Source organism: Atractosteus spatula, chromosome 11 (assembly GCF_055471065.1).
Source record: "Atractosteus spatula isolate fAtrSpa1 chromosome 11, fAtrSpa1.hap1, whole genome shotgun sequence".
Classification (NCBI taxonomy): Eukaryota; Metazoa; Chordata; class Actinopteri; order Semionotiformes; family Lepisosteidae; genus Atractosteus; species Atractosteus spatula.
Genome location: NC_142716.1, coordinates 46,417,214 through 46,435,734, shown reverse-complemented (window position 1 = coordinate 46,435,734; position 18,521 = coordinate 46,417,214). Strand labels below are relative to the sequence as shown.

The 18,521-nt window shown below is 40.4% G+C and overlaps 1 protein-coding gene across 1 annotated transcript in view; it reads left to right on the top strand.

Annotated features, from left to right (window-relative positions):
• The window catches only part of cox10 (cytochrome c oxidase assembly factor heme A:farnesyltransferase COX10), a 46,131-nt gene that overhangs the window by 3,191 nt on the left and 24,419 nt on the right, over window positions 1-18,521 (top strand). Inside the window, exon 4 of the mRNA XM_088927312.1 lies at window positions 1,495-1,619. Coding sequence (XP_088783438.1) covers window positions 1,495-1,619 — 125 coding nt within the window. The remainder of the gene's footprint in view (window positions 1-1,494; window positions 1,620-18,521) is intronic.

Sequence of the window (18,521 nt, the reverse complement as noted above, 5' to 3'; positions counted from 1 at the left end):
CCAGAAGCTGTACGTTTTATAAAGGTGATATATCCGAGGAGATGGTTTTGTTTTTTAAAGACTGGGTGGAAAGGTGTGAGAAAAGAAAGGGAAGCAACCAGAAACTAATAGAGTGTAAGCCCGTCAGAGTCCAATACTTGCCTTGCCAAGAAGGATCAGAAGAAAAGTGTGAGCCGTAGCGCTTGTATCAAGGCTGTGTGGGTTTCCCTGTCTCATTGTCTCTCTGGACTGGGATTAAGTATAAGAGGAATTACTAACATGAGGAGGCACTTCAGCCCATGTAGTCCATTTGGTAGTTAGCAGCTAATTGACCCTGTGTTATCATCCATTAGTTCCTTTAAAAATAACAGGGTGTCAGCTCCAACGACATGGCTGAGCAGCTTGTTCAATACTCCCACGGCGCTGTGGTTGAAGATGTTTCCTGCACTTCCGTGTAGTTTCCACCAGTGTCCTCTGGTCTGCGTTTCACTGCTCATTTTGAAGACGTCTGGAGGACAAAACACTCTGTCAGTTTTCTTGTGTATTTTGATTACTGTGACGAGGTCCCTGTGATCTCCTCTACTGAAGACTCACAAAGTTAAGTTCTTTGAACCTGTGAATGTAGGACGTTCCCTGACGAGGAAGCGCGGTGCTTCTTATTGATTTGTGTGTCGGGCAGCATGTACTGTAGACATAGTCAGCACTGCTGCTGCACAACTATTGGATCTTGGGATTGATCCCGCCCGGCTGTGCCCTGCACTGGACTCTCATCGTGTCCGGTTTTTGTCCCGCCCTGTGAATCCACGATAGGCTCTGAGTCGCTTCAAAACCTTATCAGGAATGTGTGGCTTTCTGACAACGGATGGATGGTTTTGTGTTACTTTTACTGATACAAAAATGCAAAATGCCTCCAGGTTACACCGTCTCAACAGGATCTTTTCTTGACTTAATCCTGGGTAAAGTAAGATATGGATGTTTGCCTAACCTCTTGATTCATTGTTCCGGGGTATTTGCACAGAAGGTTTTCCATTTTCTTTTGTAACACTACACCAGGTGTTTTGTATGGTTTCTGGGAACAGTGAATTGAGACCATAGATAGCATAACTGTTGAAAAGCAAGCAAAAGATAGATGTAGGGGAGCAATTAACAGTTTATATATGCCCCTGTTCTTTTTGATTGATTAGAATTAAAATCAAACGGAGACTGTCTTGCCAATTTGAGTATATCTACTTGGATTTGTATTCCACGATGCCATCTGGCAAAACATTTGATGTCTTGCCAAATGAAACAGATTTGCAGCAGCTTAAACTTAATCTGTCAGAATTAGTCTGGAATCAGGTATAATTATTTATGTATTTTGTTTTCCTAACAAAGTAATTTCTCAGTAATGAAAGACTGATCTCATAATTGTGGATAAATGACAACACAGAAAGCTCTGGTAAATAAAATCAAAATTCTCCTTTTCCTGATTTGTCCTTATCTGGCTGAACATTTTCTTTCATCTGTCTTTTCTAGCCTTGGTTGTCACAACAGCCTCAGCTGGTTTTGCGATGGCACCGGTGCCCTTTGACCTTGGCTGTTTCCTCCTGGCCTCCCTGGGAACGGGCCTGGCTTCCTGCGCTGCCAACTCCATCAACCAGGTCAGTCAGTCAATTTCACATGCGTGCAGCCGGCTGGGCAGCAGCTGGCATCTGCCACGTTTTAAAGGGGGTTCTTAATCATTCTGCCCGATACAAAAGGATAGCCTGCTGCTCGCGTGATTGGTGCAGTCACTCCTCCATTGCCAAGACTGACAGGTCTGATACCAGTATTAAGTGGCACCAGTGGGAACCCATTCTCCTGGCCACTCTTGACGTGTCACATTAGTATTAAACAAGGCTTACATAGAGAAGGATTTCTGCAGGACAAGAGGTAAACTTGGAACTATTTTAAATATTTTAAGACCAAAGCCGTAAAAAAAAAATTCAGAAGTGATTTAAGATTTTTGCAGTGTAAGATGAGCAAGTCAGTGTTTAAGCATGGGTGGAGTACAGTTATCTGGTAAAATCTACTGTTTTATGACACAAAGTCAAAAAACATGTTTCATATTGCATACAGTATGTATCCATTGTTTCTAAAAACCAGGAGAACCGGTTATGTTATTCTTCTGGAGTGGTGCATTCCTTGCCTGCGATGCATGTTTTGAAAGCAGCAAATCATAGAACACAGACTATTATTTTTTTTGCTGAAAGCTTTTAAAAACCCACAATAACAGGGCAACCACTCGAAAGTTTTAAATACCTAATCAGCTTCTTTTTTTTTTGCTTTGTGTTGACATTATCCATAGGAATGCACTCCGTGACTTAACAATATTAGTTTAATGGCTGACCTTTCCTGCAGCCCTTCGTTGAACTCCATTTCAAGTGGCTGCAGTCTATAATTTAGAGTAGGCGCTGATTATACAGCAGGCTTAAGCCCTGGGGCTTGTTAGCTTGCCTGTAGCCTGCCTTTGCGATAATTTGTAGAGCCTCTTGCCTAATTGGATGTTGAAACAAAATTGAATGAAGGCAGCATAAAACCCTCAATTTCTGCTTTGCTCTTCTCTCGTTCTTCTGGACTGAAGTGATCCGATTTCTCCCAAACAAATTATCTTCAGACTAACTTCTTAAAAGTAAGGTATCAGATATGTATGTTGGCCTTAAATTAGGTCCCATGCACTTGATAGTTGTTAGGCTGAAGAACCATTTAGATCACTTTTAAAAAAATACAGAATGAATCTAATTGTGTGAATTTTGTCTAAAATTTTTTAGTGTGCATGATCCATGCAAGCAATAGTTAGACATATATGTAAGCTCACGACGCACGTGAAAGTTCTTTTTTCATTCACGGTCTAACCTTGTTTTCACCCTTAAATTGCAACAAGTGTGCTTCAGTGTTTTAAAAGGGCTATGAATTCCAAAAGCAAGTTGACCACAACTGGGATACAACAGACACGCCCAGAACTGAGATTGACAGTAAATTTTGTCTCTCTTTCTTGCCGTGATTCTTATAGTACCATGCAAAAATTGCAGTGTCTTTCTCCTTCCTTCCACCCCTCTTTGTTCCTGTGAGTATTTCTTGTTTTGACTGCAGAGGTGGCCTGGGGCATACAGACGGCACTGCCTTTCATCTCCTCCCTGATCAAAAGCCTGCACACGGTGCTTATTACAAGTGTGGTTTCTGGTTGAAGGTTAAGGTGAACTGAGACGATGTTGGAGTGATAGTTGTGATTGGGAAGGTGGGGTCGGTGTGGAGGCTGGACTCATTTACAGGACATGATAGATGGAGGAAAGCTGAAGCTTCTGAGACCTATTACTGTAAAAAGTCATGTCAATTCTACTGCGTTTGATGTGCCATGCCTTTGAAGTCTAATAGGCAGGCAAGGTTAAGGAAGTGGTTAGTTTCTTGGGTTAATTTATGAATCAACTGCAAAATATGGAGGAATAAATTTTAAGGAAATGTAAACTACCTTGGGACTCTTTGAAATGGAATTATACAGTAGGGTGATATGAGATCTTGGAAACTAAGGACGTTATTATTAAAGGTGACTGATTACTTGTGGATGTTCATTTTTTTTGTCATGAAAGTCTTCTCTTTACTTTACTTTTGGCACCAGCTACAGTGGATGTTTATGAGGACTGGACTCTGGTTTCAGGCTTGACGTCTGTGTTTCCCACTTGGTGTGGCGAGCAGAGCTCACTCGTTTGCAAGCCTGTGTCTAGATTCCTATAATGGATCCTTGCTCACCTTGGAAGTAGCTTTCATGCTTTAAAGCCTAGCTTTAATAAAAAAGCTGCATATTTCGTCTTATGCTCCCTGCGCTACTGGTCTCCATTGCCAGGTTCTAACTCATACTCTTGAGTACATGGTATTTTTCAGTACAGTAGTTGCAAGCAAAGTATTCCATCTCACCATAGTGTAGTATTGGGAAAAATAAATGATTTCTACCACTGGTACACACCTCCTGTCCAGACGTGTGGCAGTGTTTGCTGGGTTTTGCTCCAGCTCTTCTGATTATCTGATTGAGCTAGCTTAGCTTAATTAGCTTAATTTGAGCAGTTTAACACTTTTCGAGGGTCATCAGCTGTTGATTTAAAGAGAACTCTAAAACATGCTGGATTCTCGCCCTTGAGGACTGGAGTTACACACATATGGTCTTTTTTTTAAACCAGGCTGTCTGCTTGCTCATTGTACATTTTGTGGTTATAAGCACGCTGATGCCCATTCTGATTCGTCTGCACAAACCTATCTCAGGGTCTTGGCCAAATCAATACAAGAACTAACTCTGGAGACAATCTTAAGATTGTGCTCCTGTTCCACTTAACATTAAAATAAAATATGTAAGAATTGGATTTGATTTGGTGTAGAGCAGAGATCTCCATCTCTGAAGAGCTGGAGAGGTCTAAGCTGCCATGTGACTATTAAATTAACAATTCCTAAAGCCTTGGTACAACTTGATTGTGATTGATTTAGCAGGTGATTAGTTAAACCGAGTAATTTAGTGATTGTTTGGAACCAAAACCTGTGTACCCTCCTATCTCCTTGGACAGGTTTTTTCAATTGTACAGATGCTTTGTCTAATTGATCAATAACTTATAGGGGTTCCCAGTGTTTAGACCTTATAAGACCAACTTGGAGGTTGTCCAGGACCTGGGTACGAGATGTCTGGTGAAGGGTGACAAGTGCTTTATGTAAATGCCTACATCTGAAGGCAGAATGCAGAGAGAGAGTGACTAGTTACAGAAAGATGCGTTATCTTCAATCAAACTGCAGTGTAGGACATCCAGGAATCACATCTAACTAAGTCTGTGTCTTTATTAGGTGCTAACATTGTTCTTCTTTGCTTAATTAAAAGGTTAGCTAAAACAAGGAGCGTAATTAAATATTCAGTGCTCTTCATTTTAAAGTTTTGTCTTCGGAAGAATGTAATTTTCTTAGCGTAATTATACGCATCGCAGCTGAAAGACGTCAAGTGACGCGTAATAATACAGTGTTCGCTTGTGCGGCGGGCTTCAGATCTTCTGATGCAGCCTGGACACATTCTGCACTTCCTATCATGTTTCCATCCTCTGAAAAAGAAAGAAAGCGGAGGTGGCACGCCCTTACCTGTGTAATAGATCTGAACACTTGGGTCTTTTCTCAGTTTTTGCAGTCCAAAAAAAAAAAGCTTCAGATCTCGTGCCAGTTTTGTAAAAACTAAATAATGCCATAAAGAGAGGACGGGGGAGGGGGGAAAGCACGGGCTGATCAAACACTCTGCGGAGATCAAGAATAAAACAAAGGGCAAAAAATGTGGTGGTTTATCGTACGCTGTCTTCCATTGTTTTCTGGAATCTGTGGGCCTGGCTTGATCTTGAAACTTCACAGACTTGGAGCAAAAGACTGAATGTGACCACATAACCCGCCGACACACACACACACACACACACACACACACACACACACACCCCGGGCTCATTCCTTCCCTCCTGGGAATCTTTTTAAAGGATTAACTTTTAAAAACATAAAGGTTGGGGAAACGACATGAATGGAATTGCTGAACCTCAACACCTCAGCCTCTGCCAAGGCCTTTCTCTCTTGAGTGGAAGTGCTGTGGGCCCTGTGGAGTTTTGCATTTCTTTTCTGAAAAAGAACAACGAATCAGCTCCCGGCTGAGCGCTAAAGCGAGGGACAGCTACCTAGGGCATTAGAAAATCTGTAAATACTGTACATGGGTCTCCAGTGGCTCTGACTGGAATCTTTTCATCAGTCAGCATCTCCAGACTGGCAAACAGAACCGAGGGTGCAGGAAACATTTCTGAAAATGTCAGTGTTATAAGGTTGACAAAAACAAAGCTGTGGGGAAAAAAAATTTATACAGGAACCTTATCTAGAGCCAGTACCCTGCAATATGGACGGAGAAATCGAGTTAGTCTGGCTGTGTAGGAGGGGATTGGTCTGTTTCCTGCTTAGGTATCACTGCTCCTTGTGTTAGGTCAAGACAGACAAAGTAATAATTCTGTAAAAGTCAAAAGAATTGCCTAACAAAATTTCGCTCCTGAGTTCTGGAACATAAAACTTAATTGCTTAAAGTCATAAGGGAGCTTTGGGGTTCATGACCTCAGTGCTTGGGAAGGAAGCTGTTTTGACATCGAAAACCCTGAGGTCAGCTTCTGAAGATTAAACCACAACAGCAAACACTGCAAACTGGTGGGTGGGCAGCTCCAATATGCTCTGATATAGCATTTACAGAATTAATCTATTAGTCGCTTGTGTTTTCTAATGCAGCAGCTTTGGTAATGTAACTTCTTAAACCTGCTCTAATTGCATACAAACCTTTAAAGAGAGATGGTGAGCAAAAGCCTCCAAGATTGACATTCTTACTTGACAAAATTAGAGGCCATGTTGCCCTCGTGGTAGGAGTCCCCAGACCAGGGCTGTTCCACAAACTGGAAGCTCAAATGGGAGCCCTTAAATGAAATGAAGAAGAAGCTGAACAAAGCAGGCGTTGTTCAGAGTGCAGTGTCTGTGCTAGAGGTAATTTCTTCAAGCGAGTGTTGCAGGAATGAGGCTGTAATTGGCAGTGAGTGTGTGCTCCCTGAGGTCATCTGAGGAATGGGTTTCAGGGTGTTCCAGGACTCGGCTCTCCGCTGCTGCTATCAGTCCACACTTCTCGCTAATTCACCTTAATTAGATAATTGGCTTAGAAGACTGTTCCAAGCTGTGCTAAGAATCCCGGGGGCAGGGAAGGCCAACAGCAAAATAAATAGAATCAGTTGATTTTTCTTCATTGAACCGAGAGATTAGAAGATTTATTTTAATTATTGGTTCCCCCTTGGACAACCACCCTAAGAGATCCGTAGTCCCATTGAATTGGGGCACATGCTGCTACATTCAGTTTCTGGGGTGTGTGAAAGCCTCAATTTTGCACCTTACCGTATTCAGACAGTAAAGTCGAGGAATGAATGGGCTGCACATTTTTCCTCTGATTGGCTTCACTAATGTTTTTACACCAGTAAGCATTTTTGTTGGCTCCTTCTTGCCCACTGAGCTCCGTGCGATACTATGTTTGTGTTCTATGGAAAACGTGCAAAGAGGAATGAAGCAATTAAAAGATTGATTGGATTTTTACTGTTTGAATTTCTTCGTGGAGAGGATCTTGGAGAGCCTTGTTAAAGCTTTGTTGTTATTCCTGGGGGACAGTGTGTTCACCTTATTTGTCTGAACAGCTGAAATATGAGCAGGAACAAGGCCTGCAGCGGTCAATAAGCTATAAACTCCTGGCTTCACAAACTTGGTAAGCTCTTCCTTTAGGGCTCTGTGAGCATAGCTGGCAGGCAGCATTAAAGCAAGCAAATGGCTTTGCCTGTTTTCACTGACAGGAAGGAGCTACAGTATGGGAGAGCTATTTGCTGGCCACAGGGTAGAAGAGCACACATCGTTAAGTAATTTGTTCAATACAGGTTTCATTAATAAGATATAAGCTGCAAACGTATTAATCAATTCATATTTAGCGTCTTTCGATCGGAGCATTCTCAATGCACTTCACGTAAATTATGAGAAGAAAAATGTACAGAAGCAGCAGTAGGGTAATAGAAAAATTCACAACTTTTTGCCTGTGGAGCCTTCACACCGAAGAAGGTTCCACAGCCGAAACATTGTTTCTTTTCTTCTGTTTTCAGCAGCTCCCTATTTGAACGAATACAAAAATGGCTCTAATTATGAAATTAAAAGGAAGAATTAAGTTAGGTATTGTAGGCCATCGGGAACAAGTAAGTCTTAGCAGAGTGGGCGTTTTTGATATGATCAGGAAGTGTGTTCTAAAGAGAGGGGTCTACCGCGGAAAAGGCTCGATCCCATCATGGTGTGAAGTCTTTTAACATTGAGGATCCTAGAGCCAGCCGAACGAAGTGAGCAAACTGGGTTGTGTGGGAAGAGTAATTCTTGGAGGTCTGCAGGAGACAGCGTAGTGACTTACCTTGATAGGTCATGAGGAGGATTTTAAGGCCTCATATATATATATCATGAATGTTTATTTTTAGCAATTAATTAATGCTTTGAATCTGTATAGCACAGCACTTTTTTCCCATAGTACTTTACATATAGAAAAGAGCCCTTTCATCCATCACTGAAGTGCAGGGCCCACCCAGGTGATGCCCAGCAATCACAGTGGCCTGGCAGTCCCACTCCACAGCTGCTCATGTGGAGAAGAGAGAAATTCTTCCAATCACGAGGGAAGTTGAGAGAGGCCAGATTCTTCAAGCCCAAAGTCTAATTTAACAAAAACTCCAGGGTGAACACCTTACTCTTATATGCACTGTCTTGGGGACTTCAGTGACCATGCAGTCAGGACCTAGGACAGCACAGTATCCCCAGTCACTATACTGGGGTGTTGTTCTGGTCCAGGATGAAGCGCCATCTACTGGTGTTGGTCATCTAACACCATCTTCAGCAGCAACCTGCTAACCTTGGAGGTCTGCCAACCCAGTACTGTCCAGGCCCTGTACTGTGGATATACATATATCCACAAATATTTTATATGCATAGTTTTTTTTACCTTTATATTATTTATGCAACTATGGCTTTGTTCTTATTTGTAACATTTAACATTTTAAATTCATTTAAAAAAAAACTTTTTTACTTTCAAGCCTGTCAGTTTGACATTAATACTTCTTCAAGAACCAGATCCGAAATCGAATAGCACTTCTCCATGAGTAAAGAAATCTTCCTGCTTGGACCACTGTACTGTACAAAGGACCAGACAGTGGCATTTAATGGAAGCAAACACAATTCTTGTTACCATAATATTAAATTCACCTTAGAAGGAATTTACATTAAGGGAAAAAATGATCTGTTAATTATAATATTTAAAGTAAATTCTCTAATTATCAATCAGGGATGTGCCTGTTCTTAAAGCTTGACATGAAGTTGTTAGTTTGATTAAGGTTTTTCTATTGGCAGTGCAGCGTATAATCGTGCTACTGATTATTACCAAATATCAAGACACAAAGATCTGAGGTATAACATTTTAATAGGCCTTTCAAACTGTTACTTGATCTAGCTCTCATAACACAGCAGGATCTTACAGCAAATGAAAAGTTTTATTAGTCTAGGAAGGCAAGCTGCTGTCCAATTGGTTCCTGGAGACCAGCTGACTGTCGGTGTTACTTTAGCCTGAAATGTCTGTGTTGCTCTGGGTGAAGCTGCAGGCATTAGTGACCCGTTTTTCTTCTAGTTCAAATTGAAAGGAAAAGGAGATGTTATGACATTTTGGACTTCATCCATATCTTAGTGCCTTTCATCATACTGATGATCAACAAGGAGGTGTGGATCAGGACTTCCTCACCAGAGGGTTATGAGCTCAGGTCCTGACTGTGTGCTTTCTCCCACTTGTTCTGTCTATGAGCAGCTCCAGTCCACCCAGCTGAATAAATGTTTAACCAGTTTAACCAGTAATGGGAGTGCAGGGATAGTAGCTTCATATAGGCTGCTGGGTTCATAAAAGGACTGTAACATTAACATGTCTTTATACAGTAGTTGCCAGGTCTTAATACATTAGAGAGGAATTTCAGGGGTACAGCTGATGTCAGTAAGATCAGGACTTTGTATCCAAGTACACTTGATTATTTCATTGAGCAAAATATTATTTTGCCATTTTATTGTTTCCCTGCAAGCAAAAAAAGTCTTAAAACTACCTGTTAATATTCGTACGTATCTGTAGACACTGGGTCACCGGTACCTTGGCTGGGATGTCAGAAAATACTGGGGTTACTAGGACCTGAACTAGGGAATCAGGAGATACTGGGGTCACCCAGCTTGGGAAGAAGACTGACAGCATGGGTCTTCTCTGAATGCAAGAGTGCAAATACTATTTCATACTTCCGTTTAAGTCTGTGAATACAGCTGTATAGACTTCTTATGAATCTTCTGCAAGCTAATTTGCAAGGAAAAAATGCAGAATTAAAATGATTTACAATGAGTGTGGTTGTTTCAGAAATCTGGAAGAAATGCTGCTGGATGTTTTTTTTTACTGTTGCATAGAAAGTAAACCACAGTTGTCATTGAAAGAGGTTTGATCACAGCACCTTTCTAAAGCTCTTCAGTCTGGATTCTTGAGTTAAAAAGAATCACTGCCGTATCCCAGCAAGACAAGTCATTAGAAGAAATGATAGAGCTCGGTTTTTCTATGCATATTCTTTTTCAGGTTTCATTTGCATGACACAGGCAACATTAGCAGGGGCAATGTACTGTAACAGGGAGATAGGGATGCTCTGTTTTAATCTAGAGCTGGGACTTTATTTTAATAATTGATTCATAAAATCAATTTATGTAATTAAGAACAAAAATAACCTTATATAAAGCAGAGTGTGTCTTAAAGAAAAGGGGACTTAAAAAATACTTTGAATAATTATAGCACTTGGTTATAACAGTCATAATAAAAGAGTAGTGATTGCAGATCACTTAATATTATTTATTGCCCCTCCTGCCAAATTTGAAGTGTGCATGCTTCCAAGGCTGATGCTATTTTAAGTCCTATTATTTTTTTAGCAGGAGTCTTTCCTTTATATGGACAAGAGCTCATAGTTCTTATTCTTTTTCATCATTCACTATAGCAGCTGGGTAGAGTACAACATTCTCCCTCAGATAAGGATAGAAAAAGTCATCTTTGAATCCGATTGCGTGTTGTGTACCAGGGGTTGAATTGCATTTATCTCTTTTGTATGCAGAGCAAGGTGTATTCTCTCAGAGCACTGAAAAAATCTGCCCTCTCATTTGATTGGTACCAACTGAGATTAAATGAGGATGGCTTTTTTTCCATGGGCTTCACCCCGTACTGTACCCCTGCAAGTGCCATTAGTCGTAACAGTATCTTGCACAACACCAGCTCTCTTAAACCATCTTCAAAGACAATCAAAATGTTCAGCCTGCATTTATCTGTTCCCCAGTGAGAGGTAACGAAAGAGTATACGGTTTCAAACAGTATAAAAATTCTTCCCATATGACATCACCTTTTTTGCCTTTTCTCTCTGGGATTCAAAGATCCAGCGATGGTATGTTCTGTTGGGAAGTGCTGTAATGTAGAAATCTCCCTGTTTTGGAGGAGTCAGAGCTAGAGAGTGTGTTTATTTATTGGGTGTTTGCACATGTTGAGATACCAGTTCCTGGTGCCACAGTTGCACTTGGACAAACACCTGGAAACATACACATGGACAGTTTTACCTCTGTGCTTTCTAGCTGTGCTGTGTACATTTTACTGTTGGTCACGTGTACCTTGCAGCCATGGCAGAGAGCTTTAAATTTGACCTTGACTCCTATCAGGATATTATTACTTTGCACCATCAGTGGGGAAACTCATAAAAGGCAGATCTAGAAGTTATGGTTTGTACTTGATTTTATGGTTTTCTTCTGCCCAGCAGGATTCTGGTTTTCAGGCCTGGTGGTACTGTTCTGCTGATACTTCTCCTTTTCTTGTTTTCTGTCAAAATGCTTGGTGTAAGAACTGTAAGAATACAGAGTGCTGTCAATTTTGAGAATGTGCACCATTGCATTTGAAGTTATCACAGGGTGAAAACAAATAATTTTGGCACTTTCAGATTTTTAAGATGATGCCATCTGGTTTAAAAAAAAGTAACTTCCATTGTCGTTGCTTTGTGCCAGCTGGTTTTTTCCAGGAGTTAACAGGACATTTTCACAAATTGGCCCTCACAAATATAATATCTCATACAAATACCATACTTATCATCCAAGCTTCACTTGGCCCTAAGGTTGTGGATTATTATAGGATTCTAGATTTTACTTTGTGGTGGAATTGTAGGATGTTGATAATGTCTCTCGCTTTATTTCTGATAAAACAAGCCATTCAGATAAAAGAGTCAAGCTAATTGCATTGAAGCTGCCTGCTTTTCATGAAGTAATCCAAGTGAAGACTGTGCTACTCCAAATACTTTGAAGACCGAGATGCATTGATTAACATGCCAGTCAGTGCCTATGGGAGGCATTAAATACAGATGATCTCTTTATCTCTACTGTGGCTTTGAAAATGCCACTCTCAATCATATTTTCCAACAGGTAAGGAAATGAAAGAGAAATTGTACCTTGACTGGAACCCTTAGAAGTGTTTATTTTTCCATGAAGTCTGAGCTTCTCTAGCTGGGGGAAGCGCTGAAAAGCAGAGAGAATTTTTTTATGTTACAGCTCGGCACAATTGACGTTTTCCACAGCTGTTCATTGTTTAAAAATAAATACCTTTTCACCTGTCATTAACTATTGTGCTTTAACATTTCCATCACATAATTAATAACACTTTGGATGTTTTTGTACTGTACATATATGGCTAGGTTTTGCCAGGCATAAGCCAGGAGAAATATTGTTCAGTTTGCCCTTCTGTGATATTAAAGTCATACAGATTCATTGGAACTTAAAGATGAGTTGTTTTGATTTTGTTTCTTGACTGCTGAATGCAGTCCATTTTTCTAAAAAGTTTGAACATTTTTTAAGTGTCTACATTTCAGGAAAGAAATTCTGTAATATGTACAGCAGCGCATATACTGGTCACTGCTTAGCTTTCATTTTGCACAGTGAAATTGATGGTGGCATAATTATAATTATAATTATAGCATACATCACATCTGGGCTATTTCACTTGGAATGGAAATTTTTGTACCATACGTCATGTAGCATGAGAAACCTTTCTGATTAAATCATTATATATTCATTAGAAACACGCTTGGTCGTAATGTAGACAACAAATGTAGTGTCATAGGCGCCAGTCATTGAAATTCCTCTGCAGTTGTGTTCTTAGGTGATTGTATGCTTTATTGTCACGCCAAACATGCGCTATTTTCTGTCATTGCTATAGGAAGCAGCAGAACACAAGCACAGCTGGGAATTTAAATGGGTTTCTTTAGCACTTAGGGTAGTAGGAAAGACAGGTACTTTGAAAGAGACCTGGAAAAGAAGAGTGTCTATTAAAGATCTTGGAGGAGGCAAATACTTCCCCTCCAAGATCAAAGTGTTTCTTGTGGCGAGATGTAACTTTCTACATTTCTTTAAACAAAAGAGCCTCAGGGGTACCACCATGTAAAGGTCTGAAAAGGAGATATGGGAATAGGTACAGCTACAGGCTTCATTGAGCAACTAGACATACAGGCACAAAGAATACATCGGTAGACAACTACAGATCTGCTGAATTACTGTCAGTAGTGGCTGTCAATACACTCAGTCTCCCTTTCTGTTAATAATTAGCTTTATAATCAGGGTTTTCAGCTGTACACAATCTGCACATTGAGTTGTAATAAGGCAGTCTTCGTGTTGTATGTGTTGCTTTAATGGTATATTATGACAGTTTTTTTCTATCTAAGATTTCTAAGATTTTTCCTCTTATTAAGAAGAGTTTTGTGGGGGAAAAAGACCATTCATTTTTTTTCTTTGTATATTTATATAATAAATGAACTGGGAATGCAACCTTTTCCATCATGGAGCCCCTGAAGAATGCATCTCCCACTTTTTTGTTAAATATTCAAATACATATTCAGTTATTTTTTCTGGATAAGTTAATTTAGTATATTATGCACTGGGCTGGTTAGCAGTGTTCTTAACATTACAAATAAGCTGTTTGGTCTTCTGATTATCGCAGTAAGCTGTGTACAAGGAGTCTGTTACAACAAAAAAGATGATGTCTCTTGCTGTGGAAAATGTGATAAACAGGATGTGTCTTTTATCACTCCTCAGTTGAACACACTTCAGGAGCCACGCTGATCACCTTAGAGAACATCTCATAGTCTCTGCCTCAGAAATGTTTTTAAGGTAATGCAGACCATTGTTGTAAAAATAATATTTTCCTTCAGATCCTTACAACCATTCATGTTTGTGCTTTACAGGGGTAATGGGTAACACCCACTATTAGTGCCATTGAAGTCACCTGGACCAAACTTAAGGCATGTCACTTGCTGCAAAATGATGCCATTATAAAGCGGACATCCTTCTGTCTGTCTCAGTAGACAACATAAATAATAAAAGTGCAATTAGTTGTTTTTTGGATCACTCTTTTGTAAAAGGCAGGATCAATTATTTAAAACCGAATGTATGCGGGCAGTTTGTAGGTTTGCATTAAACATTGGGTATTCCTAATGATTACCTTCTCTGTCACCTGATGGCTGAGATAAGGCTATGATTCTCACAATTCTATATTCTGGTCAGAATTGGGTTAAGTGGCACTTCGAGCACTGCAAAACAAAAACAGACAAGGACAACATTCTCTGTCTCGCTTCAAATAAGCCACCTCTGTCAGCACATCGGCTCCCACACCTATTACCAGCCATGTACTGTGGTGGAAGAGAATAAGCTAACAGACCACTGCAAAAGCACGGCACTGTTGTGTTTGTGGTGGAAACACTCTGGAATGTAAGCTGTCAGCTCGAGGCGTGATTCTCAACATCTGTAAGGAGCCAGATGGAGATGCAGCAGATCACTGCTTTTAACAGGAGTAAGCAGGGGATTTGCTGCTATTGTTCCTAATGCGAAACTTAAGATAGCAGTGGCTCATACTGACTTGTAGAAGTTGCACTGAAGGTAATGACATTGCTTGCAGCCCATTTTGCCACATTTACACCCAAAAGCAACAAGCTCAGCTATTGTGTGCATGTGCTCTCAAGGATTTTCGCTGTCCTTTGTAGTATCATGGCAAAACCTTTTATGAGATTCTTCTTATATATCAGTGACATAACATTGACAATTTCCAATGCTCCGACTTTTCACTTACATTCATTTCTTAGGCTAAAAGTATGTTAATCATAGCTGTCTTCAGTTGTTTTAAAGTGTTCATAGTATCCTAAACTGCAAGCCAGTTGTTAGTCTTGCAGACTATGTACAGCATCCATCCCCCCCCCCCCAGTCACACACTTCTGCACGCTCACTCTTCATGCAGTGTGGAGGAATGGTTAGGGCTCTGGACTGTGGATTAGAGGGTCATAGGCTCAGACCCTGAGTAGTACTCTGCTGCTGTACACGTCACTCAGATCTCTATAGTAAATGCCCAGTTGTATAAGCGAATCTCAAGGTTGTCAATATAAATGAGAATCTGTTCTCATCTGGTTATTAAATAATAAATTAATTGCTTCAGAAATATCATAGGTAGTAAATTTGTTTACAAAAATGGAAGATCAGGTTAAACTGTTTGAATGCGCTTTAGGTTCTCGGAGATTTTTATCACCGTGTGCCACACCATGCTTCCAAATTAAAAAATGGAAGTATGATATTTCATTTGTGGGACAGGAATAAAAAACTGTAAGAAATTGCCATCATTTTCAGATGCACTGAAACATGCAATCTGGAATTAAAGTTGGTCAGGACATTTTTCTCTGATTCACTTTCTCTTAAATAAATGCATCATTTGCTGTCTGACGTCATGTTGTTTTCTGAACCTTGATAACTGTGACTGAAGACAAATTGTATGCTGGCTGGTGTGTGTAGATGAACTAGGGTATAGTGCTACTGTTTGAGTGCTTTTCCTCGCTGCATCCTGGGCTTAGTTTGATCCTGCAAGCTGTCCATGAATATGAGCCGAGCAGCAGAATTGATGTCTCTATAAGCTCTGTGTGATTTTTTTGTCCTCTCCTTTTTGCCTTACTTAAAGTAATTGATTACAGGGTTATGTGGACTTAATTTAGCTTATTCTATGGATCTGTTTAAAGCCATAATGAAAAATTAACCACTGCCTTTACAATGATTGTAGAAGGAAAGCTTGTGGTATGCTCCCCAAACATCTGTGTATGCCATCTCTGCCTTCATGGCACCTCTTTGCTCATCTTTATTTTGTCTCTGAGTGAAAGGAATGAAATTCCTGTTTTTTTTATTTAAAAATGCTCAACTTGATGAGCAGTCGAGAGCAGCAAATCAGTTGCGTTATGTTTCTAAATATGCCCCAGTCCACCAAGCTGGGAGCCCATCCAGGAAGATGCTCCAGGTTACAGGATAAATGTCTTTTAAAAGTGAATCAGTAGGCTTGTGAAGGATTCCAGTATTGTTTCAGTAGCATTACAGCCAGCATGTACTGAGTTGTCAGAACAAATAGTTTTTTGCATCTGTTTAACCTTTGCTAATCTGAACTTACTTGTACAATGAGTAGTATTGTAGTTCTCAGGGATCATTTTAGGCCACTCAACAGGTGGTCTTTAATATTGTATGCAAAACCAGCTATTCAAACTAAAAAGGAATAGAAGAGGAATATTATAGCCCTCCAGGCAGCTGTCAGAATCTGCAGGCAACATCTTCTTAGGTGTGCCAAAGTTGGATTGCATTCACAAGCTGAACCTCCTGAGCATTTGTGTATTGTTCCTAAGGAGTTGATGTAGCAGTGTGTTAGCGTATACCTGCACTTTTTGTGTTTGAGCAAATGCTTTTGGGAGCTGGTTTACATCTGAAATCAAACCTCTTGTCAGGGGAGAAATGAGAGTCACCTGCGAAGAATTATGAGGTCTGACAAATTTGATTATGAGAACGACATGATCCCATAGATTGAGTAATGGAAAATGATTGAAAGTAGTCAGTCAGTACAGATTTTGTGGTAGACGCTCTTTATTAGATAAAGTTTTGTATGTTTGTCTATCTTAGAAGGCTACCTAGCCAAAGAAGAAGGTAAAAAAAAAAGGTACTCAGAGGGTCTATGTGTTGATTACACATAGGAAGGTAGGGCTCCTGTAATTTGATTTGTAACGGCTGACCACCCATTTATGTCTTTTGCGTGTTGACATGTCGTTAGAACATTAAACATATCTTTCAAAGAACCCATTGTTCCCATAAACAATTTCTTCAGCGGGAATGAGGTTAGTACACTGACGGACAGCACATCATATGCTCATTGTTTATGTTTCCACAGCACGGAAACGAATTGTTGGTAATGAAAACATGATGTGAAACCTGGACGTTTAAAAACGAATGCGGGCAGTGTGTCCCATTCCACAAGCCCAATATAAACAAGTCCGTGCTTGGAGAGCGCCCGGTTGTGCAGTCTCCGGTCTCGCTGTGTAAATGTATCTTGTGGCAAGCAGCGCGACGTCTGTCTTCATCAGTTACAGTTTACCTTGACGGATAAAAGAGATGGAAAGCCGACATTTTGAAAAGAACGCGGCAAGGATTTACCGCTGTTTTGCCAAGTTCCTGATGGCCTTTCTCTTCAGCGGTGCCGCGGTAATTAAGAGACGCAGGGGTTTCAGGTGGGGCTGGAGGTGGGAGCGGTCGTGGCAGGATGAGGAGGCGGCCTGAAATAACCAAAAAGTGTCCTAGCAGACTGCGGTGGGAGTCTGAAGGACCTAAGGAAGCAATGACCAAAAGTGAAGAGCTGTGAGCAAATGATAGAAATGCGCCCCAACACACCGCTGTCACAGATTTCCGCATCCAGAAGGACTTGTCTCACGTGTGGTAATATTTTGAATAATCCACCTTGGCGTGACAGTTTTAACTCCTGGTCCCATGCTTGCCAGTTCCGGGTTTTTCCTCTGACCCTGTTGTGGCTGTGTGATGTCCAAGGCTCCAGAAGAGAAGCGCTCTGTATTGATGGAAAAACAGGGAGCACTGGATTCTGGGTGATGAAAGCAGATCCCAAAACCTCCTCATGATTATAGCCTGTACTCTGGCTTGTATGTGAACTGCTGTGTGTAAACATTAGATTCTTCAAACAGTCTCGCATCTGAAATTTAACTTCCACAGCTTTCTCCCTTACATGAGCATAGACATTTATTGTAAATGGCAATATGTTGACTTTTTCCCACTTACTGGTTATTTGGAGGGTTTTTTTAAATTTGAAGAGCGTGCACACACTCGGTGAGCTGTGTTTTTACCATTTATCTCTAGCTCCCTGAAGGTACCATTTCCACACTGGTAAATCGTACATTTCTGCCTGCTTCTTGGAAAATTACAGGCTGACATGCTGGATTTGCTTAGGCTTATTTTGCATAAAGCATAGCATTTTGACTAATGACCGTGTTCTCCTAAGAGCAGGAAATTATGCTTTGTGAGCAGAGCAGAGGCCCAGCTATGTATACTTGCACGCTATAGCATTATGATATATCCTTGGTTCTGAGATGGAAACAGAAGAATGCTCCAGAACTTCTTTATGCATTTTTGACATTTGAAACTGCAAGAAAGATGCTCTTTGGGCCAGCATTCTTAAATGTTTTCTACAAACTTGGTGACAGCATGTTTGGAATTACAAATATATTTACAATGTACAACTAGATTTAGTGCATTTTTCCTTTGTTCTTGGTATGTTAACAAAAAGCACTGCAGGAGATGTATTTGCAGAACATTAAAAGTATTGCAAACAATGAAATGGTGAGTTTTTTAATGCACTTAAAATGAAGGCAAATGCATTAGCTGTATTTGTTTAAAATCTTTGAACGTTTAAGTTCCCTGACTTTTTTTTAACCTCACCTCAGAAATTGGCTTTACTCTGCATGGCAATTTAGAAATGGCAGTGTGTTTCTTTTGCAGAGAGAGCAAGATTAATAACCACTCTAATCTGCCTTAAAATGAATTTCAGTGATTAG